The sequence below is a fragment of the Cynocephalus volans genome, chromosome 5, assembly GCF_027409185.1.
Source record: "Cynocephalus volans isolate mCynVol1 chromosome 5, mCynVol1.pri, whole genome shotgun sequence".
NCBI lineage: Eukaryota > Metazoa > Chordata > Mammalia > Dermoptera > Cynocephalidae > Cynocephalus > Cynocephalus volans.
This window is the reverse complement of record NC_084464.1, coordinates 48,445,145-48,472,249: the sequence shown is the minus strand read 5'-3', so window position 1 is coordinate 48,472,249 and position 27,105 is coordinate 48,445,145. Positions and strand designations below refer to the sequence as shown.

Here is a 27,105-nt window from a genome sequence, read left to right as displayed (position 1 = left end):
GTCAGCACTATGTCTATTCAGAGAAAAGAAAGAGCAAGTTTAATGTCATGTGGCCCCATTCCCCCTGCCCCAACAACAAAGAGATAAAGGCTTTATTGCAACTAAAAATGTTAATTTTACCAAATAAATATTTTTAAAAAGCGAAATAAGAAAAAGGACAGTGAAGGGAAAGAAAGCTACAGAAACAAAGGAAAAGTAGCCATCTCTAGAGGTCACTTTGAAATCAAATAGCTATAATAAGTTCCTGGAAGAAAATCTCTTCACAATGTTTTTCTATAGCAGAAGCAACCTGTATAGAACAGGCTCCATTCAGGGTTGGGAGAGTGAAAAGGGGTGAGCCACTGCTCATAATTACCTCAATGAAGTATTCTGAGCAAATAATACATTGGAGCTCATTCTCTAGCACATCATTCATGTGGCTAAGAACTTCCTCCTTCTGTGCTTGCACCTTCTCCTTCTCTTCCTGCAAAGACAATACAACCCCAATCTGTCACTTGGGAAAAACAACAAGAATGCAAAACAGGGCAAGGGAGCAGGGTTAATTGTCTAGAGCAGGATTCAGAAGTCTAATTTAAAAATTCATTCTGGCACAGCAACCAAGAATAAAACACTTTCCCTGTGGGAGGTGCTCAAGATTTGCTTTCTAATATAGAGCACTAACTTCCTTTCTTTCCTTTCCCAGCCTGTTATGGTCTATGTTTGTGTGTCTTCCCCTCCTCTCCATTCATATATTGAAACCTAATCCTCAATGTGATAATGTTAAGAGATAAGGCCTTTCGGAGGTGATTAGTGGCCTTTTAAAAGGCCCAAGGGAGCTTGTTTGCCCCTTCCACCATGTGAGGACACAGTGAGAAGGCACCATCTGTGTAGCAGAAGATGCACCCTCACCAGATGCCAGACCTGCAAGCACCTTGATCTTGTACTTCACAGCCTGCAGAACTGTGAAAAATTAATTTCTGTTGTTTAAAAGCTACCCAGTTTATCGTATTTTGTTATAGCAGCCCAAACAGACTAAAACACTACTTATTCAGTATTTGCACTGTAGTTTCTGTCTCCTCCAAAATTAACAAAATGAGAAAAAAATGAAAGTGGCATACTTACCCCACCATGATCAGAACGAGGCATTAAGTATTCTATAGCAAGGTGCAGTTCAGAACTGATATGAAATCATCCTAAATTAAAAGGTCCAGGTCTGTATGTGGAGGGGGGTGGGATGAAAGATGTAATCACTGGACAAGAAAGACACGAAGAATAGTCCAGACAGATAGGAAGCCTGAATTAGTTACAGGTCCCTTGTAGTTCTTTGCAGCTGCTTCCTTTATGACATAAGGATAATACCTATATTCCCCTGAGGTAGGAGGCTGGAGAGATGGCCTCTTCAAGAACTTTCCAGATCCAAGCTTTGTGATTCTTGTCACTTCCTACTCCTGCAGGGGTCTGTAGTGCAATGTGCTTTCCCCAAGAGGTCAGACTGCTTGTGGACATACTTTTTAGGGAGGATCCTAGGCATGCTCTCTTGAAACAGACATTTATTTAAGTTAGTACCTCATCCCCCAAGAGCATCAAGAGCCCCTGAGGGGGAGAGAAAAAGCCATTTGGGGTATACTGAGTGGTTGGTTCATTTTTCACCTTTTATTTTCTCTTCCAAGCAAAGCAGACTGTCAGACTGCTTAGGGCAGTGAAGAGGATCTGGACCCATTCTTAACTAGAGTCAAGTTCCATGAAAACTTATGAATGACTGGGTTTAGAAAGATGTGGTACTTTCTTAGAGGATGGGGAAAAAGGTACTATGTGATTTAAACAGAGAATAAGGATACCAAACCAACTGAAAAAAAGAGTCCCCTTCTTTCTGTACTCAGTTCTAGGTCTGCATGTGGAGTAGGGTGGAATGAGAGATGTAATCAGACCCAGGCATTAATCTGAAGACAGAGGTTGCAAACTGGTGGCCTATGGACTGGATCCAGTCTGCACACTTGTTTAATTTGATCTTCATAATACCAAAAAACACATACAACTGAACTTGTTGCCAATATTTGAAAACTGCGATATTTCACAAGAACATTTGGATTTCTATGTGTTGTGGAAAAATCGGAAATTCTGATGACATTGGGCCTACATTTCTGGATGGCAACAATGGCTGAGCAGAGAAGAGCTGCCTCCTGGGGTAGGGGTTAGGGGCGAGCACCCGTTCCAGTGTGCTACAGTTCTCACAGCTCCCTACTGGTTCTTATACCCAGGCCACTTCACTCACCCTTGTTGCTAGTCTCGCCCTGGTGGGAATCTAAGTTTATAACCCCTAATTTAAGAGTTCTACTGATTTGATGTGGGAAGGAATTCTACAAATGCATCAAGATGAACTATTTTTCATCTTTGACTATAACACTCCTTAGTCTGCATCAGTGACACACCCTGAAGGAGCATCTACCACAGACACAGGACTAGAAAACACAGGATCCAAGTGCTTCATCCCAAGCATTTTGCTTCTGAACAAGGGAAAGAAATAGATGTTGTCTTACAGGCAGAACCTTCCATAGGCATGAATAATTTTACAGATTATTTCCCCCGAGGCAAGGAGCAGCCATAATCTCTCTTCATTCACCACAGCAACCCTTGGACCGCTGAAAAGGCTGAGTTGCATGTACTAACCAAATTCTAAACCTCCATCTTCTTTCCAGTACCTTGGTCTGCTCCAATTCTTTGTTCTTGGCTTGAATGATTGCTTCAAAGTTCGTCTTGCTGCGATTTAGCTCTTCCATTAGAGCACGATGCTGCAGAAACATAGCAGACACATACTCAAGATCGAGTATGCATCTATCCTTTTAGCCACACCCGCACCTACTCACTCCCTCTAGTCAGTGACTTTGGTTCTTTCCAGAGCAATTTGTGCATCCCCCAAAGAAATCAAGGCAGGCACGCTGCCATGCTTACACTACTATGTGACTATTAGCATTATAAGGTTGGGAGGTAGATATTCAATAAAAGAACAGAAGGATAAATCCAAATCCCCCTGAATAAATTCTAATGGGATTTGCTCACTCTTCTCAAAGAGATTTGAATCATCCCTAATTCCATCCCATAGTCTAGCCTCCTGACTAAACTTGCATCAAATTACAAAACATAAAGATAGATGATAAAACAGGTATTTAAGATGCAAAAGAACACATAAAAAATAATCAAATGAGAGAAGTACTCAAGTTAAATGAAATAAATTACAGGCAATCTTTTAGCAGAATTTTATTCCTGTGAGCTTTACTCTTTTGTTAAATCACTGTTTGCTGACTATTAAACTGCATATTCTCAACATGACCTAAATGCTTACATGGAACATTCTTGATTGATTTCTGGATGGCTAAAGCTCAGGGACAGTGAGGTAATGGGGGCCATCACAGGCCATGATGGCCAAGTCATAGCTTACATTTCCCCTCTGCTGCCTACACCTTTCTGGAAGTAGAGCCATTCCCCAGAAAGCCTCCTAATTGCTACAGGCTCTGTTCCATCTTCACCAGAGCAATTTCTGCTCAGATGAAGATGTAAATCTTCACGCTGCGGTCTGGCATGTCCGTGAGGCTCCAAATCTCTGACCTGATGATGTGAGCAGCTGCCTCCTGCTCTGTTTACAGACTGGAGATGCCACAGAGGTGAGGGCTAAGCAGCAGAGGCAGCCAGCAGCCACGTGATGCCTGGCTGCTCCCCACTCCACAGCCTGCTATAATCTCAGCACAGTGGCAAGAGATAAGTTACCTCCTGCAGAGCCTGAGCCAGCTGTTGCTTCAGGTCCTCTTCTCCCTGCTCTTTCTTCAAACCCTGCAAAGCCAAAACAAAATGGATGTTTTCCCTGCAGGAAGGGAAAAAAGGAACAAAATCCAGCAACAAACACAGTAGACCAGCTAGTGTGAGCATCTGGAAACAACAGGAGGCAGGGAGCAGGTGGAAAATCTCTCATTTTACTTCAATCTGTTGGCAGTAAAGGATTTGAACAGAGCTATCTGTTCAAATACAGCACACTCAGAACTGTCACCCTCAAGCCACCACTTGGGTTGTTCCAGAAAAACTATGGGCTAACAGTCCAAACCTTCTTCACTGGCTAATGCCATGACTCCCAAAAGGATGTAAACTGAGAAGTTACGAGCCACCAAATATCTAAACTCAGATATAATTCCCTGTGCTATATCACTCACAAGATCCACCATGTTTCTTCCTGTAATTCTGGCCATCCTATCTCTTCATTCTGAGTCTCTACCACCGTTAGCCTATAAACTGCTCTTCCTTGCTCCTTGCCTGCACTTATGCTATATTTCCTCAATCAGTCCCCTCCAATGTGGATGCCTTCCACAGCATCATTAATCTATGTCCAGCACCTTCCACAGAACCTCTGGGCCCTTCCCTCTGGAAGAATTACCTACCCATTTAACAAGCCAACTTGGAACTGTTCTTTAGTTTAATAGATTGACTGAAAACTGTTCTCCTATAATATTATGTGTGTAACACATCTTGCCTCCTCAACGAGAATGGCGAAAAAAGCCATTATTAAGCATCTTTATAACCACAAAAACTTCCATGTATAGTGCCAGGCAAAGTGGGTGCTCAAAAAAAAAATCTGTGTGAAGCAGCGAGGTTAAATGAGCTTCTGAACAAGTAGCAGGGGTAGGATAAATCCCTAAGGCTTGGTGGGCAGAGGGAAACACGGCTAATACAAGGGGCTAGATACAATTCACAATGAGCAATTTATACATGACCTTCTCATACCTGGAGAAATTCTCTAAACTAGTCTTTCGCCTTGCTTTAACATTTTGGTACAGAAAAAGATTTTGCAGCTATGCCTTGAAGCATGCCCGGTGCAGCTACAAATATTAATGAACAGTAACTTTTGTTACTAAACACATTAGGCTTTAAAGAGAGCTTTGCTCTGATGAAAGTGTGATACATTAAATATGTAGACATAACCCACCCTCTATTAATTTCAAGAACTAGTCTAGGCTGGATAAGGGAAGCAAAAGGTGCACACAAGCAACCAGCGTATACCCTAAAAGACCTATTTAATCCTCGGCCTTTGCTAATACTACCGGTTCAAGGGAATAGCAGAGATAAGAATGAAATCTATAAATTGTTCAGAAATAAGTCAACACTACTCCTGGTTGTTCCTTGCCCTCAGCAACCCAAACAAAAGATAAAAGCTTATTCACTTTAGTCGTGATTGGTTCTTCTCAGTTCTAAGTCAACAATGGGGAATTCTTGACATTCAATATTACCTCAGCTACTGGGTAGGAGTAAAATGTGTGATTTCTGCCAGATGGGAACTGACATTTTGAGCAGGGGCAGAATCAGCTCTAGCCTTAGCTTTGTGCAAAAGCTTGTCATCTAAGCAAATGACTTGCGGATAGGAACACTTTTGGTCTTACCCTGACATAGTTAAGATAGTCATTAGTTTACCTTCCTACTAAAGGCACTGTGGAAGGTGTCTTATCACTCAACCCAATAGTAGAGTCATGGTATACTTGTCCCCTCACATGCTGGCTACTCAAGATAGAAACAAAAACATTTTCTGCCTTTCTTGCCTCCCACCTCCTAGGTTAGCTACAGAATTAGTTACATAGCCAACAAGCTTCCAGGTACAAGGGCAGAGTAACCAGCTGACCTGCAGGTGCTTGGGGTTAATTGATTTGGCTTTGATCATAGAACATAAATAAGTCATGAAGACAACTATTGGTTTAATTGGTGTATACCATGGTTTTTGTGGCTTCCTGACCTTTATCTGACTTCTCCCTAAATTTACCTTGGTTCTGAGAAGCCTCAGCTTTGTATCCTGAGATCACTTATGTCCTTGTTGGTTATGCCAGTCATGTTACCCTATCATGGCTCCCCAACTCTGGCTCCTGATCTCATCAGCATGCTGAAGTCTTAACCCCTTATTCAACCCCCGTCTCTTATCTCAAAGTTTTCTGTTCCCATTCCATCTCCTGTCCCTGGTGCTCACTATTTGGTCCCTGGCCCAGAAACAGATAGCTCTGGCCAGAGGTTTACAAAGCACCTGCCCATCCCTGAGGGGCACTCTTGCCTTTCCCTCCTGTGTGGTACCTGGAGATGCTGTTCGTCTTCCTGGAAAGTCTTCTCTAGTAGCTCCACTCTTGCCTGTTGCTGAGCTTGCTCCACACATAGCTGGGACTGTAAATCCTGCAGTTCCTGCTCCATTTTCACTATTTTCTTTGAGTTCCCTTCTTGGGTCTGCTTTTTAACATTCAGAACAGCTACCTGTTTTTCCTGCATCACTGTTTTCAGCTTCAGAATCCTGGACATGGTCTCCTTAAACAGCAATAAGCTGCTCTGAGATGCTGAAGGGTTTGAGGCTTTCTGCTTCTTATTATCAAGCTCTACAACTTTGGGGGGGCCAGGGTAAATATGAGCCCCTGTGATCTTCCCACTTGGCTCAAAAGAAGTCAATTTAGAATCCACATATTCAGAGGGTTGACTGGGCACTTCATCTTTCTCATGTGACTTTACTGGCTGACCCAGTTCACAAGACACTCTACTTATTTTGGATTTCAAATTTGAGGGGCCTTCAGCTCCAGGACCCTCTAATTCATCCAAACTAAATTTCCTTTTACTTCTCAAGTCCTTATTTTTTCCCATCATCTGGTCACTCTTTGGTGGAAGATGGGGGTACATCTTCTCCCAGTCTTCTTCAGTAACTTCATATTCATACTCCGCATTCTCCTTATTTCCCAGAGGCACCCCGAGCTGAATGTGGTCTCCTTTATGGATGGAATAGACCTTTAAAGGTTCCAGACGCTCTCTGTTCAGCCAAACACCATTCAGACTCTGGGGAAAGGGAAAGAGAGATGAAATAAACTTCATGATTTTCCTCTTAATGAAATTTCTCTTCTGCTGCTGCAAATCCTTCTGCCTTTTCAGAAGGAAAACCCTTGGGAACAAATAAGAAAGGTTCATAAACCACCATCCTTAGAAACAGCATTCTTCAAACATGACTTTGGCTTTTTACCTATATTTCACATTCATGCCTCCACAGAGAACTGCCTATAAACCAGGCAGGAATCACCTTATTACTTGTGGATGAATTACTCAAACAAATGCAATAGCACTACAGGAAACTGAAAGTGAATAGCTCCTATTAACCTAAACTAGAGCCAATGGCCCAAGACTGGAAAAAATGCTGTTAGTGAAGGAAGCAGCATCTAATGGTAAGGTCCATGAAGTAGGCCTGACCAGGAAAGTCACTCAAGTACTGTCTCTGGATGTAGTCCCTCAATAGTGAACAAGCAAAACAATTCCTAGTACACGTAAACCAAACAAAAGTACCAATATTTTGTACTGGGGTCAAACTGCTGGTGGGATCTGACCCAATTAATAACAACAGAGGTCCATGGACAATATAGCATAATGGTTAAGAGCTAGAGCTCTGATTAACAGAGAAACACAATATTTAAACTATACTTTAGACCAGCTGGATTTGGCAGACATCTATAGAACATTTCATCCAACAACTACAGAATATACTTTCTTCTCTCCAGCATATAGAACATTCTCCAGGATAGACCAGATGTTAGGTCACAAATCAAGTCTCCACAAATTTTAAAAACCTAAGATCATTTCAATTATCGTTTCAGACCACAACACATTAAAACTAGAAATCAATAACAAGTGAAACTCTGGAAACTATACAAATTTTCATATTACACATGAAAATTAAACAACATGTTCCTGAATGACCTATGGGTCAAAAAAGAAATTAAACAGGTAATCAAAAAATTCCTTAAAACTAATTAAATTTAAAACTAAGAAACTTTATTTTCTTAAAAAATAAAGATATAGCAAATAGTGGGATACTGCAAAAGCAGTACCAAGAGGGAAGTTTATTGCAAAAAAATGCTTACATCAAAAGAATAGAAAGACTTCAAATAAACAACCTAATGTTACACTTCAAAGAAGTAGAGAAACAAAAACAATACAATCCCAAAATTAGTAGATGGAAATAAATAATTAAGATAAGAGCAGAACTAAATGAAATTGAGACCAAAAAAAAAAAAAAAAATGAAACAAAAGATTAATGAAACAAAAGGCTGGTTTTTGGAGAAGATAAACAAAATACACAAACCATTAGCTAGACTGATTGAAAAAAGAAAAGACCCAAATAACAAAAATCAGAAATGAAAAAGGAGACATTATAACCGGTAACACAGAAATACCAAGAATCATTAGAGACTATTATGAATAACTAACACTAACAAATTTGAAAACCTGCAGGAAATGGATAAATTTCTGGACTCATACAAACTACTAAGACTGAACCAAGAAGAAAGAGAAAACCTGAACAGACAAATAACAATCAATGAGATTGAAGCAGTAATCAACAATCTCCCAACAAAGAAAAGCCTGGGACCAGATGGCTTTACTGCTGAATTATACCAAATCTTTAAAAAGGAATTAATACCAATTGTCTTCAAACTATTCCAAAAAATTGAAACAGAGGCCTTTCTTCCAAACTCATTCTATGAGGCCAGCATCACCTTGATACCAAAATCAAAGACAGAACAACAACAACAACAAAACACTACAGACCAATATCTCTGATGAACACAGATGCAAAAATCCTCAACAAAATATAGCAAACAGAATACAGCAGCACATCAAAAACATTACACATCATAATCAAGTGGGATTCATTCCAGGGATGCAAGGATGACTCAACATATGCAAGTCAATAAATGTGATATACCACATCAACTAAATCAAAGACAAAAAATATGACCACCTTAATAGGTGCAGAAAAAGCATCTGACAATATTCAACATCTCTTCATAATAAAGATTCTCAACAAATCAGATACAGATGGAAAATATCTCAACACAAGAAAACCCATATACAACAAACCCACCACCAAAATCATCCTGAATGCCTTCAGCTTTCAGCTTTTCCCTTAAGAACAGGAACTAGACAAGGATGCCCACTCTCACCACTCTTATTTAACATAGCACTGGAAGTATTAGCCAGAGCAATCAGGCAAGAGAAAGACATGAAGAGCATCCAAATTGGAAAAGACAAAGTCAAATTGTCCCTATTTGCAGATGACATGATCCTATATACAGAAAAACCTAAAGACTCTACCAAAAAACTCTTAGAGCTGATAAATTCAGTAAAGTTGCAGGATACAAAATCAACACACAAAAATCAGTAGTGTTTTTATACTCCAACAACAAACCAGCAGAACAAGAAATCAAGAAAGCAAGCCTGTTTACAATAGCCACCAAAAAAATTAAGTAACTAGGAATAAATTTAATCAAGGAGGTAAAAAATCTCTACAATGAGAACTACAAATCACTGTTGAAAGAAATTAAAGAGGACACAAAATGATGGAAAGATATTCCCTGCTCATGGATTGGAAGAATAACATCGTGAAAATGTCCATACTACCCAAAGTGATCTACAGATTCAGTGCAATCCCCATCAAGATACCAATGACATTCTTCACAGAAATAGAAAAAACAATCCTAACATTCATGTGGAAAAATAAAAGACCCTGACAATCAAAGCAATCCTGAGCAGAAAAAAATAAGGCAATAGGCATTATACTACCTGACTTCAAATTATACTACAAAGCTATAGTAACCAAAACAGCATGGTACTGGCATAAAAAAAGACACATGGACCAATGGAGCTGAATGGAGAACCCAGAAATAAATCCATGTACTTACAGCCCGCTGATCTTCAACAAAGGCACCAAGAACATACATTGAGTAAAACACAGCCTCTTCAATAAATGGTGCTGGGAAAACTGGACATCCACATGTAGAAGAATAAAACTAGACCTGTACTTCTCACCATACACCCAAATCAACTCAAAATGGATTAAAGACTTAAATATAAGACCTGAAACTATAAAACTCTTAGGAGAAAACATAGGGGAAACACTGTAGGATGTAGGACTGGGCAAAGACTTTATGAATAAGACCTTCAAAGCACAGGCAATAAAAGAAAAATGTAAACAAATGGGATTATATCACACTATCACAGCAAAGGAAACAATCAACATGGTGAAAAGACAACCTACAGATGGGAGAAAATATTTGCAAACTATGCATCTGACAAGGGATTAATATCCAGAATATACAAGGAACTCAAACAACAGTGAAAAAACAAGTAACTTGATTAAAAAATGGGCAAAAGAGCTGAAGAGACATTTCTCAAAGACACACAAACGGCCAACAGATACATGAAAATATGCTCAACATCACTCAGGGAAATGCAAATCAAAACCACACTGAGATATCATCTCACCCAGTTAGACTGGCTATTATAAAAAAGACACAGAATAACAAATGCTGACAAGGATGCAGAGAAAGAGGAACCATCCTACACTGTTGGTGGGACTATAAATTAGTACAACCACTATGGAAAACAGTATGGAGTTTTCTCAAACAACTACAGATAAAATTGCCATATGATCCAGCAATCGCACTGCTGGAGTATATACCCAAAGGAATGGAAACCATCATGTTGAAGGGATATCTGCACTCCCATGTTCATGGCAACTCTATTTACAATAGCCAAGAGATGGAACCAACCTAAATGTCCATCAACAGACAACTGGACAAGAAAAATGTGGTATATATACACAATGGAATACTACTCAGCCATTAAAAAGAATGAAATTCTGCCATTTGCAGCAACAAGGATGAACTTGGAGAAAATTAAGTGAAATACACCAGGCACAGAAAAAGAAATACCACATGTCCTAACTCATAAGTGGGACTAAAAAATAAACAAATAAATAAAAAAGAAACAAAGATACAACAATCACAATAATGTGCTGAACTTTCAAAAGGAGAGAACAGCACCATGGTTATCAGAGGTAGGAAAGGGGGAGGGTTAACAAGAAATTGGTAAAGGGTCACAAACAACGATTATGTTCTGTAATGATGAATATACTAATTATCCTGATTTGATCATCATATATTGTACACAGGTATTGATATGCAACTCTGTACCCCACAAATATGTACAATCAATTATGTTTCAATTAAAAAAAAATAAAGAGCTGGAGCTCTGTACTCAGACAGTCTTGAGTTTATAGCCCAACTACACCAGCGTGGGCTTATTAGTTGCACAGCCTTTGGCAATGTAGTTAACCTCTCTGCCTCAGTTTTGTCTATAAAATAGGGATAGTACAGTAGCTACCTCATACTATTCCTGTGAGGAATGAATGAGACAATGCATGTAAAACACTTTCTGCAATGAATCATATATAATATACTTGATACTTATTCACTTTTATGGTTTTAATGAATTCATACTGTATGGACACTAGAGTCAGACTGCCTAGGTCTGTAATCTGGCTCCATCACTCAAGAGCTATGTGACTTTGGGCAGGTTTCCTGACCTCTTTATGCCCCAGTTATTCCATCTACAAAATGAAGGATGATAATAGTCTCTCCCTCATGGTATTTATGTGGATTTGATGAGACAACATATGTAATATACTTAGAACAGTGCCTGGCACACAGTAGTATATAAATGTTCACTACTATTACTATGTCCTGGCTCAACTGATTTATCAACAGTCACTTCGAGTCTCTGCTCAGCATCTTACAATGTAAATATATTGAGTGCACAAGAAGATATAAAAACAACTTTTAGCAGCTGACTGTGGAAAGGACAACACAAGGGCACAAATAAGTAAATGTGGGATTATATAGCACAACCTATAAATGCAGAGCAATGTCATGTGGAGCTGGGTTAACCAAGGGATGCTAAATGGAGAGGCTATGTCCTAAAATAGACTTGAAACAAATGCAGGATTTAGAGTTAAAAAATACTGGTAGGCACTTTAACCCATATCAAAGACTTAACTTTGCGGGGACAGGCCAGAGATGAACTCTGAATTGGGACTAAGACTTACGTTTACACTGGCAACTACAGCTACCTACTTTCAGCCAGAAAAAAAAATCCCTGGTCTACCCAAATATGAGGGACACAGGGCTTGACCACAAGGCACAGAGGATGAAGGAGCAGGAGAGATCAAATCTTAGCTCTGGTTTGGTATTAGGCTTTTGTTTCTGGTTTTATCTTATATTTGGTTACAGTAAGGACAGGGAGATAAAGATGGGCATAGAAACAGGCAGATTGGTCGTAACCTACTGCCTTGGGCCTAATCTGGCCAACCTTTCACCACCCTTTCTATTTAGCCTAAAAAATTATGGGGAGGGTTCAATTCTGCTGACTTCTGAAACAACACATGGGAAAATAACAAAGGAAGGGGATGGAGCCAGAACAATCTATTTGAGAACAATATTAGAGCAGAATGGTCAATTTTAGATTATATACAGGAAAAAGGTCTCAGGAAAAGTCATGTGACGTGGGAGGCCACCTGATGCCAAGGTATTTAAATATAAGAAAAGCCTCAAAGGCAAAGATAAGATAAAATAAATAAGTAAGGTTACAGAAGAATCCCAAGGCTAGAGAGAATAAGGAATCCCTAAGAAACTGGGGCAAACTTTCAGGACATCCTGCAGTCCAGTCTTCCAACAGATCCTTCAGAGTCCTTTCAGTGTGGAAAACATGCTCTCAAAATTTTCCCACCACATTTTACCCTCCGATCCTTCTACATTTACCCATTCATCACTTCTTGATGACACCTAGTGGCATAATTTGGACCACAGCCCTGAGTCAGGTCTGTTCATAAGGTGACTACAGAAAGGATGAAAATCCTATGGCTGTGTAAGAAGAATCAAGTACTGCCCAGAATATAATCTCAAATACAATGGTTACTCTGTTCAAGGCTTTCTTGATGCTGATTTTCATAACCACCAGCTTGAACAATGTCAGCAGCAGCAAAATAATACCCAGAGAAAAGCCTGCCTGATGTCTCTTAGCCATCCATGGGAAAAGGTGTGTTAATCCACACCCCCTTAGACACTAATTACTTCACCCGATGCTCAATCTCTGTCCAGCTGTTTTTAAACAGTTATTGAGGAAAGTGGAAATCCAAAGCCAAAAAGCAATGCTTTCTTGGAATTTTCTAGATGACTTACATAGCTCAGTGGTTCTCAACCCTGACTGGACAAAAAAAACACCTGGCTGTACGGTAAAATCATCTAAAAAAGTTTAAAACAAATAGCAGTGCCTGGGTCTCACCCTCAGACTGAGTTAACTGGTCTGAGGTGGGGGCTAGGTAAAAGTATTTTTAAAGTTACATTTATACACAAACACATACAGTTGTGTATCAACTGTGCCTTTGTAGTTAACCATTCCCAGGCAACTACTCATCTGTTCTCTGCCCTATATAGGCTTGCCTTTGCCAGAATGTAATATATATACATTTATATATGACCCTTTTGAGTCTAGCTTCTTTCACTTAAGGTAATGCCTTTAAGATTCAGCCATGTCGTTGTACTATCAGTAGTTTGGTTTTTTATTGTTGAGTAGTATCGAGGGTATGGATGGACCACCGTTTATCCATTCCCCAGGTGTGTTTCCCAGTTTTGGGTGATTATGAATAAAGTCACTATAAACATTATGTACACGTTTCCATGAGAAAATAAGTTTTCATTAATCTTGGGTAAATACCTAGAAATAGGATCACTAGGTAAGCATACAAGTACTTAACTCAAAGAAACCACCAAACTGTTTTTCAAATTAGGGGTACCATTTTGTATTCCCACTTGCAATGTTTAAGAGTTCCAGTTACTCTCCATGCTCACTAGTCCATGCTATTGAGTTTCATTTTAGCAATTCTAATAGGTATGTATCAGTCAATACTTTTTAAAAAAAAATCTCTTTACTAAAGCACAACACACAAACATAAAAGTGTACAAATCATAAATGTAATAGATGAATAATCACAAAGTGAACATCTCAGTGTATCTACCACAAGGTTTAAAAAACGAAATAAAACAAAACATTATCAGCATCCCAGAAACTACCTTGTGCCTCCTCCTACTCAGTAACTTCCCTCTCCTCTCCAGTAAGGTGACCGGCTTAACAGCACATGTTAGTTTTGCCTCTTTTGAACATTATATAAATGGCATCACATAATATGTTTTCTCTTGTATCTGTCTTCTTTCACTCAATATTATGTCTGTGTGATTTACTCATATTGCTGGATACAGTAGTAGTTCATATGTGTCCATTACAGCATATTGTTTCACTGTAAGAATATTAAACAATTTGTTCATTTTAATGTTGATGAACATTTGGGTTGTTTCCCTGTGCGTAAAAATACTGTGTCATGAGCTATACATATGTTCAACTTAAATAAATAATGCCAAACAATTTCCTAAAGTATTTATACCAATTCACACTCCCACCAGAAGAGTAAGAGAGTTCCAGTTGCTCCAATACCTGGCATTGCCACTCTTTTTAATTTTGGCTACTCTGGTGAATGCGTAGTGGTATTCCATCATGGTTTTAATTTGCATTTCTCTGACAATTAATGAGACTGAGCAACTTTTCATAAATATTGAACATTTGGATACAATCTTTCGTGACGTTCTTGTCTCTTGCCCATTTTAAAAACTGGGTTACACCTGTCTTCTTCTTATTGATTTGGAGTTCTATATATAACTGAGTATAAGTCCTTCATTGGTTATGTTTAGCAAACTTTTTTTTACTCTAAGTTTGCTTTTCACTCTCTTAATGGTGTCTTCTGATAAATGGAATTTCTTAATTTTATTGTACAGTTGTCCCTCAGTATCTATAGGGGATTGGTTCCAGGACTCCCTCACATACCAAAATTACAAGGATGCTCAAGTCTCTTTTATAAAATGGGGTAGTATTTGCCTAACCTATGCACATCCTCCTGTATACTTTAAATCATCTCTAGAGTACTTACAATAATATCTAATACAATGTAAATGCTATGTAAATAGCTGTTATACTGTATTTTTAAAATTCGTATTTTTTTCATTGTTGTACTGTTATTTTTTTATTGTTTTTTTCCCTGAATATTTTCAATCTGTCGTTGTTGAATCCATGGATGCAGAAACTTGCAGATACACAAGGCCAACTGTACCACCATCACTATTTTTAAAAAGTATCCCAGGTAAGGGCAAAAACAGGAAACAGGGCTGAGAACTACTGCTCTAGCTGCTGAAAGACCAGAAGCTGAACTGTCCCAAGCAGCAAGGTTTGCTCACATAGGATATACTCAAAGAGACTTCAATGCCAGAGCTTGAAGGATGAAAGTAGAAATGACCATGAGGCAGGTGAACAGCAACAGGAAAGGGGGAGGAGGACGGGAAAGTTTCAAATAAGAAATATCAGGGCCTCTATAGGTATTTCAGATGGTAACTTTGAAACAACTGATTTTCCGAAAAAGCTAGATACCAATAAAAAAGACAGACCATCTGAAGAGCTTCTTAATTAACTGAAACATGCACAACAAAAACCATCCTCATATTTTGTGTACAGAGTTAGTTGTCCTCCAAGATTGTTGCTTTTTTTTTTTTTTTTAACTAATTTCAAACCAAAATTGCATTGGTTGCAATTTTTATACCTATACTTAAGCTCTCACTTTCTGGCCATTCCAGAGATGAGACCATTTTAGATGGAGAGAATAAAAGTTCTGGGTTTGAATTATCACAAACCTCTATCTCTTGAAAGAGACTTGGCAAATGACTTGAAGCATGACCATAACAATAATATCCTGCAGCTGAAATTCAAATCCCTCATCAGCTGCCATGGCATCACTCCAGGGAGAAGTCACAAAGAAAGGTAGTATCTGTTAAGCCAAAACAATACTTGTAAGAATTGTTCCATCAAAACACCCCCATCATAGCTTCTCTCAAAAATCAGTTACCTTCCAAACTGAATCAAAACGAAGAGGTCTAAACTAATAGTACAGAAAAGACTTGGAAGAACCAGGAAGCTACCTACCTTTCCTCTATATTGTCTGACTGAAACCTGAGAAAAGAGGCACATGGTAACAATAGCCCTAGAAGAAAGGGTACAAAGCAAACACTGGAGTGCAAACCCAGAGTGTAGTCGTGATCTGTTGTTGGCACAGGATGCTTCTGTATCCTTGTGATTAACATTTAAGGAACACTAAAATCGGTCAGCTGGTAGCTTCCCAACCCATCAAAATCTGCTAATCCCATAAATGGATCATATCCATACTGTACATAATCAAGGAATGAAGCAGTACAGAAATCACCTCTACAATATTGTCATCCCATTTCTCAGATAGCCAACTCTGATGAGAAAAACTTCTTTTCCTAAGGTGTTTTGATATGTGCTATTACAGAGGTTTTAAAATCTTGCAGCTATATCTTAAATATGCATAATTAAATTTTTTAAAAAATCACCAAGCTAGTAGAGCAAATCCCTTGTGTCCTTAGTAGAGCAAATCCCTTTCTGACATTTGACAATAGGGCATAGCAGAGAGACATGAGAGTTTAAGTCCTGGCTCATTCACTCACTCACCAGTTACACAGGACTTGGGCAAGACAGTTTACATCTCTGGGCCTCACATTCATCTGTGTCCATATAAGGGGTTAAAACAGATAATCTCAGTGCCAATTTCTATTCCGCTCATAGTGCCTTGTTAAAAGTGCTAAACCAATTTACTTAGCATTTACAGTCTCCTTCAACACAGTGCCAACTCAACTTAATTCTAGAGCAAGTTACTTTCTCCAGAAGCTTAAATCTAGCATTTTTATGCATGAAAAATGAGGCTGCTAGGTAGGCCCGTGGGTTATCCTCCCTTCTAAAATGCACCTTTTAAATCCTTCCAACCAGAGTGGTAAAGCAGTGTAAAATAGAGTCTGAAGCACACTTCATACTTCCCAAACCTTAACTGTTAACATTAGAGTTTCTCTCATCTCGTAGTCTATATTTTCATTGTATTCCTGGTGCTTGTATATCTGTACTTTAGGTACTTCCTAACTGATAGGTTTTATATATTTTTTCATCTTCTTTAGTATATTCACCACTAGACCAGTGGTTTTCAAATTTGTTTAAAGTAGAAAAACCCTTTATTCAAATAAAATCTTCCCAGAACACCAATATGTAAAACAGGTTAAAAAGAAGGAGAGGGGTGGGAGGCTGGCTGGTTAGCTCAGTTGGTTAGAGCACCTATTATAACACCAAGGTTTGGATCCCTGGACTGGCCACCCACCACTTGCCAAAAAAAAAAAAAGAAAGGAATGGGGGTAGCACTGATTGCAAGGAGTGAGGAAAGGAAGGAGCTAAGGGCAGTGATGCTCACTCTCTCTCTCCTCCCCTTGTCCCCTGAGGCACAGATACACTCCAGAAGCTTCAGCAGATTCCCAGGGTCTCTGCACCTACACTTCAAAAGGGCGAGTAACTTAGTCTAGTTTCTAGAATAGGACGTACTGCCCCAATTTTGGTGTTCCCTTCAAGGTAACAAATTTGACCCAAGTCATTAGAAATTATTCTGGCATAATCTAATTTTCAGCAGCATATAGAAGTGGTTGCCTCTGAAAGAGAACGGGGTAGTTAGGAAAGAACAAGATAAATGTTCAAGTTTTGTATCATGAGTTACACATGAAATAAAGAAAAGTAATTGTAAAATAAATAAAAATTCAGTAAAAGTCATTAAGCTTCTATGAATTCCTGTACCTTGTTGTCTATAATTGTCCACTGGCCCTCAGGATTCTGCTTCAAAACACAGTGGTTTCGAGAAATCATCAGAGGGCAGGTTTTTGATACCAGTTGGTATGTGACACCAAATCCTCGTCCTACAGTCACCTAGGAAGACAACAACAATATAAGAGACACAACCAGTCATTGTGCTGAAAACAAGAGGTCCTTTACAATCTTGTCAGCAGCCAGCAATATACAAAGGTCCTGACTTATGAGACTATGTGGAACCCAAACAGTTTACCTGCTATCTCCTCTTCAGCTGCCACAGAAGCCACCAAGTAGAAGAACAGGGCAAGAAGTTGTGACAAAAAGAGAAAGCTGAAAGGACTTAACCATGGGATCTCAGGGTTGGTAGGACCCTGAAGGTCATATGGTTCAATCACCTATTATTAAGTGGAGGAGTTCCTTTTACCTATCCTCATCAACTCGTCTTAAACACTGCCAAAAACTACAGACTTTTTATAAGGCAGGCCCTCTGGTTCTTTAATGCCTCTGTCTTGGCATCTTCCTCCCCCAAAATTCTATCTGTTGGTCCTAACTCTGCTCTGGGTACCATCAGAAAATCTTCAATTCCCCCCTCCACATCACAGCTATAAAGTGTCTACTTAGTCTTCTCTTCTCCTGGCTGTGTTCCCAGTTACTTCAACCTAACTCCCAGGGCATGAGTTTAAGTCTCTTTTACCATTCTAATGGTTCTGTGAAGACTCCTGGTTTATCTTTATTCCTGGTTGCCACATTAAGAAAAATAAATTTAATTTCTATTACACAGTCAATGCAAGTATCACTTTTCTAGTTCTACATAATATCACTGTAACATATAAATTGCGTTAACTTTCATAGCAGATCTACCACACTGCCAATGTATCCTCAGACTTAAAAATGATTAAATTTTTTGGTCTCCCCCTCCCCCAAGAATTGCTATGCTAAGTCATGTCTCTTCTGCTCTATACTGGACTAGTTGGAAAAATTTGGATTCAAGTGCAGGACCTTACACTGATTCCCATTAAATTTCATCATGTTAGTTCAGCCTATTACACCAGCTTGTCAAAACTGTTCCAAATTTTTAATCTGCCATCAGATCAGACATACTCAATATTCCTTCCAGCCTTAAGCCATCTGTCAAATTCATATGATCCCTTCTGTACCTTCATTCAAGACACAGACTCAAATATTGAAATGGCAAGGGTCTCAGGAAAACCTAGTAAACATTCTACCACACAATCTGGGTACATCTTTAACCAGTTATAATTCAATCAAGTCTTTGCACTGAGTCCATATTCTCCATCTTACCCACAAGGACAGTGTGAGAGCTTCCAGAAAAGGTTGAAAATAAGTCCCAATTCACATCATACTTTCCTAATGGATCAGTCTAGTTTATAATAACCCTATGAAGGAAGGAAATGGAATTCTTCTGAGACCCAAGTCTTAGAATTCCCTGCTTATTCTTCTCAGTGCACTGCCACCTCTTTAATGACCAAAACTGCAACCTTAGATGGGAACAATAAACCAAAGTCTGTGGTTTTTTAAAAGCTGCCCTCTTTGCTCCTTTCAAAAATCTTTCAGAATCATGCCTGTACTCCTCAGTCCCTCAAAGACTACCATGAGTCTCTAAGACCTAATCTAGTCCTCCTCACAAATTCTCATCTCAGTAACTGATACTGCCATCTATACCAGAAGCCATCTTTGATTCATCTCTGTCCCTCATCCCCACATTTAAACCATGAGCAATTCTACTGGCTATAATTCAAATATGTACTAAATCTGTTCACTTGTACCTCTATGGCCACTACTTTATTTCAGATTGCCTGTCTTCACACAGTAGCTGGAGTGGTAATGTAAAAATTTTAAATCAGATCATTTCCATTATTTCCTTAAAACCTTTCAAAGACCCAAACTTCTTCCCATAGCCTATAAGGCTCTGAATGTCCTGAGCTCCTCCACCTCTTTAGTTTCATCTCATACCATGGTGCCAACACTAGCTGCTTCAGCCATTCAAGCTTTCTCTTTTTCCTTAACCCCCTCCCCCAAGTTCCAGCCTACTTGAGGGCCTTTTCACTTGTCCCCTCTGCTTAGAATACTCTTCTCTCAGACCTTGCATGGGCTCCTTCTCACCTTTCAAGTTTTAGCTCCTCAGAGGCCTATACTGTTTATCCGTATCCATAGCTGCTATCTGCTTCCACCCATCACATTTCTTCATGTAATTAGCACGTACCTATCACAATCCAAAGTATCTTGTTTGTGGGGCTGGCTGGTTAGCTCAGTTGGTTAGAGTGCAGCCTTATGACACCAAGGTCGTGGGTTCAGATCCCCATACTGGCCAGCTGCCACACACTCTCTCTCTCTCTCTCTCTTGTTTTACTTTTTCCCTCTCCGTTACTAGAATATAAATTCCATGGGCAGGAACTTTATGTCTTAACACTGTATTTCTGTACCTGGTATGGTGCTCAGCAAATATTTGTTAATAAATAGAATACAGATGATGCTCCCTGACCTATGATGGGTTATGTCCCAATAAACCCAAATATCTTAAGTTGAAATGCATTTAATATACCTAACCTAAGCTGTCCAGCATCACAAGGGAGTATCATACCGCATATCACTAACTTGGGAAAAGATCAAAATTCAAAATTCGAAGTACAGTTTCTACTGAATGCATATTATTTCTGCAACATCATAAAGTCAAAAAATTATAAGTTGAACCATCAAAAGCTGAAGACTATCCGAAAGAGATCTTGGCTATGGGTTCTCTCAGATACCAGCATGGGCATTTTTTAGGTCAGAAGTTGGAAAATGGATTATCACTACTGGAAAATACAGAACAGCAGCTAGGAACTCTTACAATCTGACTTGATTCGCTTTAAAATGTTGTGGTGACCACCTCCACCAAAACGCTGAGTCTGAAGTTTTTTGGTTCTTTGACAGTTTACCAGAAATTCCGTTAATTACAGAAGTCCCTCTGAATTAATACGTTTATCCTTTAAAAAATGGAATTTTAGGATTTATCTGTCTCCCATATTCAGTAAGAATTTCCACTTAGATAGCTTTTTTTCTAAGGGAGGAAATATTCCATATTCCACTTTATTATTATTATTTATTTATTTATTTATTTTAAAGATGACCAGTAAGGGGATCTTAACCCTTGACTTGGTGCTGTCAGCACCACACTCTCCCAAGTGAGCTAACCGGCCATCCCTATACAGGAATCCGAACACATGGCCTTGGTGTTATCAGCACCACACTCTCCCAAGTGAGCCATGGGCCTCCATATTCCACTTTAATACTTGAGGTGAGACAGCCAGACTGACTGGGGAAAATAGTGCAGAAAAAGTAGAAGAGTATCTTTTTCTGAAATTGCCTCCTATAGACTTTGAATCCAGAAAAAGAAGGAAACATTCTTTTCATCCTTCCCTTAACTGTCTGGTCCTAGAATTTACCTTGATATTACTGATACTTTACCTGTAACACAGTTAAAGGGTGTAATGAGCTTATATGGAAATCTCAGCACCACTCATAACATAAAACTAAATTCTCCACGGGAACTGAGTACCTATGTTGGGAGTTGTTTCCATTTACAACAGTTTTGTAGGCCTTTGGGCTTACTGACATTACTGATCTAGAAGATCATCTTGTCCTTGGCCACCTTCACTAATGCAATTGCTTTCCTCCTGGATACAACTCTTTCCGTTTCCCAAATGACCAGTAAATACTCTAGAACCATCCTTTCCTTTCCCAATCCCCTTAGGGCAGAAAGCTTCATGAAAACCAAATACAAGAGAAGAAAAAGGGTAAAAAGGAGATTTCTATGGCTTTTCCCAAAGGCCTAGATACTTTTAGGGCCTGGGGACTAGCTAATTTGCAATAAATAAATCTCTACTTATTTGTTGTTCCATGAACTCTCTGGATCAGTTTAAGAATGTCAAAGACATACATTCAGACTATTTACTACAGTATTCCTATCAATGAAGTGAGAGGAACCCTGTTCTAATATTTCATTTGCAAATCTGAGACTTTGAGGGGCACTGGAAAGGCAGGGAATTGACCTTACTTTGCTGTTATAATTAAATGACATCAGTACACCTCCTAAAACAAACCAGCTTCTGTACAGTTTGAGACCATTACAACAAGTAAGATTTCATCTCTTGGCTTTGATTCAGACCTCTCTTCACACACACTGCAGGTTATGCTCCAACTACTGCCTATGACTTGACCTTGCACATAGCCAGGCCTGGCAGGCCTCTCCTCCACATGGGGCCAGTATGGAGTCTTCCCAGTATGTCTTTACCATTCACTCACAGAGGTGGCCCCACACAAAGCTATGGAATGGTTTAGAATATGTCTTGGAGTGCTTCATAGACTTCTTGCCTTTGCTACAGGCACTTTAATTCTCTCTCCCCATCCCCCCTCCTCAAGATTCCAGTGCTACTAAACTATTCAGAAGTAACAAATTAATATGTAGCAACTGAATCTAAAAGAATGAGTTAACACTTGACCTCTAAGCTACCTCAAAGAATGATTGTGTGTTGAGAGTGTAGTGCATGTGCAGGGATCAGATTAAGTAATTAATGTGAAATAAATTATAGTTATACACAATAACAAGTTATTTTTATAAATAACTACATTATTCAAATATTAGGGTCTTAATTCATTAAACTTCTGAAAAGTATATGCTTTTGGGAAGGGCCACACAGGGAGAGTGCTCAAACTAAAAGGATGAATGCCTAATGTGGACTTGCAGGCACTAACACCTATATAGAAGAAATATTTCAAGGCAGAGACGTGTCTTCCTGGTTGTATTAGTCCATTTTGTGTTGCTTATAACAAAATACCTGGATCTGGGTGATGCACAAAGAAAAACGACATCTATTGCTTACAGTTTCTGAGGCTGGGAAGTCCAAGGTCCGTCTGGTGGTGGCAACAGTGACCCAGGGTACTCAAATCGCAAGATGGTGAAAGCACAGAGAACAGAGAGAGCAGAGAAAGACAGACTCCTCTTCTTTTAAAGGGTGGACCTGAATTCCTCCTTGACTTTGAAGAATCACCGCTTTAGGATTGTACTAAATCCACTTCTTGGCACTCGGTCATATAACCCACATGGATGTTCTCAAAATGCTTCAGCGTATAAAAATGCTCTTTTCCCATTCAAGCCATAAACTCTTTGAGTGCAGAAGTTACTATTTGTCCCTCTCATAGTACACCAAACAAGGTAAGTACTCAATAAATAGCTCCTGAATTTACACTGAATTTAGACTGTGTGGTTTATAGAAAAAAATCTAAACATACAAAATAATCAAGCCTTTCTTTAATCTACAACGTAATGAACAACCACACAGTTTTACTGCAAAGGAAACCTTTCATACGAATTATTTCCAAAACCCAAACGGTTCCCAGTCACAAGCTTGTCCCTGACCCAGTTCTCCTTACCAGGCTGACTGCAATCTAACTCTCTCTCCCCAGTCTTCCTTCACCCTCTGAGAATCACCACCCCAGTCCTAGTGGCCCCCAACTGGATCCGCGCCTCACCTTTCCTTCTTAAAATGTTTGTATTTATGACTGCATTAACAAAGATGATAAGCAGCTTCTGGAAGGAACTCTGAATCCCTACCTCCGACCCAACTCAGGGGGTGCCACTCGGCAGTACCGAGACTCACAGGATAAATGTGGCCCATCCCAAACAGCTCATTTTTCCAAAGAGTTGGAAAGGAGAAATACTTTTTATATTAAATTTCAGTATTTTAAGGGATATAACCCCAAACTCGCAATCGTTTTCAAAATAAACTCGAGAAAGTTCACTCCCTCGGCAGCCCTGGCTCCGCCTAGGACCCTCGGCGGTTCGCGTCATTAGTCGAGGCAGCTCCACCTCAGTGCCCCGGCAGGGCACCGCAGGACTCCATGAGACCCAAACAGGGGCTGTCCCAGACCCCTGCCGCTACTTCTCGAAACCCCAGCTTCTCCTCACATCCTCTGCACGCCCCTTTCGCTATGCCCCTTCCTGCAACCCCAACTCCTGCTCCAGCTCGCCCCCCAGGCTCAGGCCTCTCTCAAAGGGGCCATTTTATCCCCGCTCCCTCGAGCCAGGTCTTCTGTCCCCACCCTGCCCCCCTGTAGCCCTCCAGGTCTCCCCCAAGCCGAACCCTATTTTCTTCCTTTCTCCCCTCGGTCCCTATTTCCCCCAAAACACCTACCACCTCAGACCCCTCAACCACTCGCACCAGAACCCCTTTCTCCCTTCAAATCGCTCCTCTTCCCTGCTCGCACTCCCTTTTTTATTCATCCCGCCCACTCTGGCGTCTTCGCTCCCTTCCCGCCACTCCTTCCTCCAACCCCCTTCCCTCGCCCCAACAGGACCCCTCCCCGCTCACCTCGCGCCCGTCCTCCAGCAGCAGCCATTCGGCATTCATCCCCACTCGCCGCAAGCACCAGCTTCGGCCACGGGCGCAGTCTCCGGTGACCAAGGAGCCAGGCTCCCCCATAGCCCACTCGGCCCGGGGTGGCGGTTAGCACCGAACGAGACCCCGATCCCGGTTCCGGCTTCCCGTTTACTTCCTCACGGGTGCCATACATCAACAACAGACAGAAGCAATCGCCGAGCGCTCGCGATCGATGCGAACACACGCTCTGGCCGCAGGCCCAGGCAGCCCCGGCTGGGACGCCGGAGCACTGCGCCTGCGCGAGAGGAGGCCCGGGCGGTGCGGCCGGGCGGCGGGAGGGCCTCCCGGCGCCCTGACTCTCCCTCCCTAGAACCAGCACCCTGGTCCTATCCGCCCCACGCTGGAACCTCTCCTCACCTTTCCTCTTCTTTTGCAATTTCGCCTTATGATTGCGTTGTGATGATAGCCATCTTATTTAAAACTATGGCCCACTTTTAATCAACTTTCAAACTTTTGCTAATTTTAAGTCTGTTTAGTCTGTTCCTAAATAGCTTCTATTTTGCGCGACCTCCGTTTCTTTCTTTTTTTAATTTTTTTGTTTGTTTGTTTTATGACCGGTAAGGGGATCGTAACCCTTGGTGTGGTGTCGCCCGCACCGCGCTCAGCCAGTGAGCACACCGGCCATCCCTATATAGGATCCGAACCTTCCGCCTCGGGGCTCCCAGCGCCATACTCTCTTGAGTGAGCCACGGGTTTGGCGACCTCCGTTTCTATAGAGACCAAAAACAGTTACCTGGGGTTAGATGGGGGTGGGGATGGGGATTGGATGCAAAAAGACTGGGAGGAATTTCGGGGGATGTCAAAAATGTTCTGAAAGTGGACTGTGGCCATGATTGCACAACTGTATAAATTTACTAACAAGTCATTGAAGGCCACCGCGAGTCCCAGCAGCTCCGGCGGCGGGAGGAGCGGCAGCGGCCCGGCAGCCCAGCTCCGCCAGGGCTCCCGGTGCGACTTGGCCTCAGGCGCCCTCCCCGCCGTCCAGATGCCCAAGAGGAAGGTCAGCTCAGCCGAAGCGGAGGCGAAGGGACAGCCCAAGAGGTCGGCGAGGTTGTCAGCTAAACCTGGTCCTGCAAAAATAGAAACGAAGCCAAAAAAAGGCAGCAGCAAAGGATAAATTTGAAGACAAGTAAAAACAAAAGGGAAAAACGGGGACAAAGGGAAAACAGGCGGAAGTGGCTAACCAAGAAACTAAAGAAGATTTACCTGTAGAAAATGGAGAAACTAAAAACGAGGATACTCCAGCCTCGGATGAAGCGGGAGAGAAAGAAGCCAAGTCAGATTAATAGCATATAACATGTGTTATCAGTGGTCCCTGTCACCCTTGTACAATCCAGAGGGATATTTTTTTTTTTCAGGATTTCTTTTTTTTTTTTTTTAACTTTTATTTTGTCGATATACATTGTGGTTGATTATTGTTGCCCCTTACCAAAACCTCCCTCCCTCCTCCCTCTCTTCCCTCCCCTCCAACAATGTCCTTTCTGTTTGCTTGTGGTATCAACTTCAAGTAATTGTGGTTGTTATATCTTCTTCCCCCGCCCCCCGGTTTGTGTGTGTGTGTGTGTGTGTGTGTGTGTGTGAATTTATATATTAATTTTTAGCTCCCACCAATAAGTGAGAACATGTGGTATTTCTCTTTCTGTGCCTGACTCGTTTCACTTAATATAATTCTCTCAAGGTCCATCCATGTTGTTGCAAATGGCAGTATTTCATTTGTTTTTATAGCTGAGTAGTATTCCATTGTGTAGATGTACCACATTTTCCATATCCACTCATCCGATGATGGACAATTGGGATGGTTCCAACTCTTGGCTATTGTAAAGAGTGCTGCAATGAACATTGGGGAACAGGTATACCTTCGACTTGATGATTTCCATTCCTCTGGGTATATTCCCAGCATTGGGATAGCTGGGTCATATGGTAAATCTAGCTGCAATTGTTTGAGGAACCTCCATACCATTTTCCATAGAGGCTGCACCATTTTGCAGTCCCACCAACAATGTATGAGAGTTCCTTTTTCTCTGCAACCTCACCAACATTTATCGTTCAGAGTCTTTTGGATTTTAGCCATCCTAACTGGGGTGAGATGGTATCTCAGTGTGGTTTTGATTTGCATTTCCCGGATGCTGAGTGATGTTGAGCATTTTTTCATATGTCTGTTGGCCATTTGTATATCTTCCTTAGAGAAATGCCTACTTAGCTCTTTTGCCCATTTTTTAATTGGGTTGCTTGTTTTTTTCTTGTAAAGTTGTTTGAGTTCCTTATATATTCTGGATATAATCCTTTGTCAGATGTATATTTTGCAAATATTTTCTCCCACTCTGTTGGTTGTCTTTTAACTCTGTTAATTGTTTCTTTTGCTGTGCAGAAGCTTTTTAGTTTGATATAATCCCATTTGTTTATTTTTCCTTTGGTTGCCCGTGCTTTTGGGGTCGTATTCATGAAGTCTGTGCCCAGTCCTATTTCCTGAAGTGTTTCTCCTAAGTTTTCTTTAAGAAGTTTTATTGTTTCAGGGTGTATATTTAAATCCTTAATCCATTTTGAGTTGATTTTAGTATATGGTGAGAGGTATGGGTCTAGTTTCATTCTCCTGCATATCGATATCCAGTTATCCCAGCACCATTTGCTGAAGAGGCAGTCCTTTCCCCAGTGAATAGGCTTGGTGCCTTTGTCAAAGATCAGATGGCAGTAAGTGTGTGGGTTCATTTATGGATTCTTTATTCTATTCCATTGGTCAGTGTGTCTGTTTTTATGCCAGTACCATACTGTTTTGGTTATTATAGCTTTGTGGTATAGCTTAAAGTCAGGTACTGTTATGCCTCCAGCTTTATTTATTTATTTTTTTGCTCAGCATTGCTTTGGCTACGCGTGGCCTTTTATTATTCCATATAAATGTCTGGATAGTTCTTTCCATTTCTGAGAAAAATGTCTTTGGAATTTTGATGGGGATTGCATTGAATTTGTATATCACTTTGGGTAGTATGGACATTTTCACTATGTTGATTCTTCCAATCCAAGAGCATGGGATATCTTTCCATCTTCTTGTATCCTCTCTAATTTCTCT

General features: G+C 40.5%; 1 protein-coding gene and 1 pseudogene across 3 annotated transcripts in view; one reads left to right on the top strand and one right to left on the bottom strand.

Moving 5' to 3' along the window:
* The window catches only part of RNF8 (ring finger protein 8), a 31,868-nt gene extending 7,690 nt beyond the window's left edge, over positions 1-24,178 (bottom strand). For 2 of the 3 annotated variants that reach the window (XM_063097186.1, XM_063097184.1), the window contains exons 1-6: positions 23,973-24,178; positions 17,590-17,718; positions 6,076-6,816; positions 3,742-3,804; positions 2,679-2,768; positions 356-463 (exon numbers count right to left, since the gene is read on the bottom strand). In XM_063097186.1, the coding sequence (XP_062953256.1) occupies positions 356-463; positions 2,679-2,768; positions 3,742-3,804; positions 6,076-6,816; positions 17,590-17,718; positions 23,973-24,083 (1,242 nt within the window). In that variant the 5' untranslated portion in view covers positions 24,084-24,178. The remainder of the gene's footprint in view (positions 1-355; positions 464-2,678; positions 2,769-3,741; positions 3,805-6,075; positions 6,817-17,589; positions 17,719-23,972) is intronic. The other variant, XM_063097185.1, reaches the window with a different exon arrangement.
* Positions 24,179-25,026: 848 nt separating this feature from the next.
* On the top strand, positions 25,027-25,327 carry LOC134377666 (non-histone chromosomal protein HMG-14-like; annotated as a pseudogene).
* Positions 25,328-27,105: the final 1,778 nt, after the last annotated feature.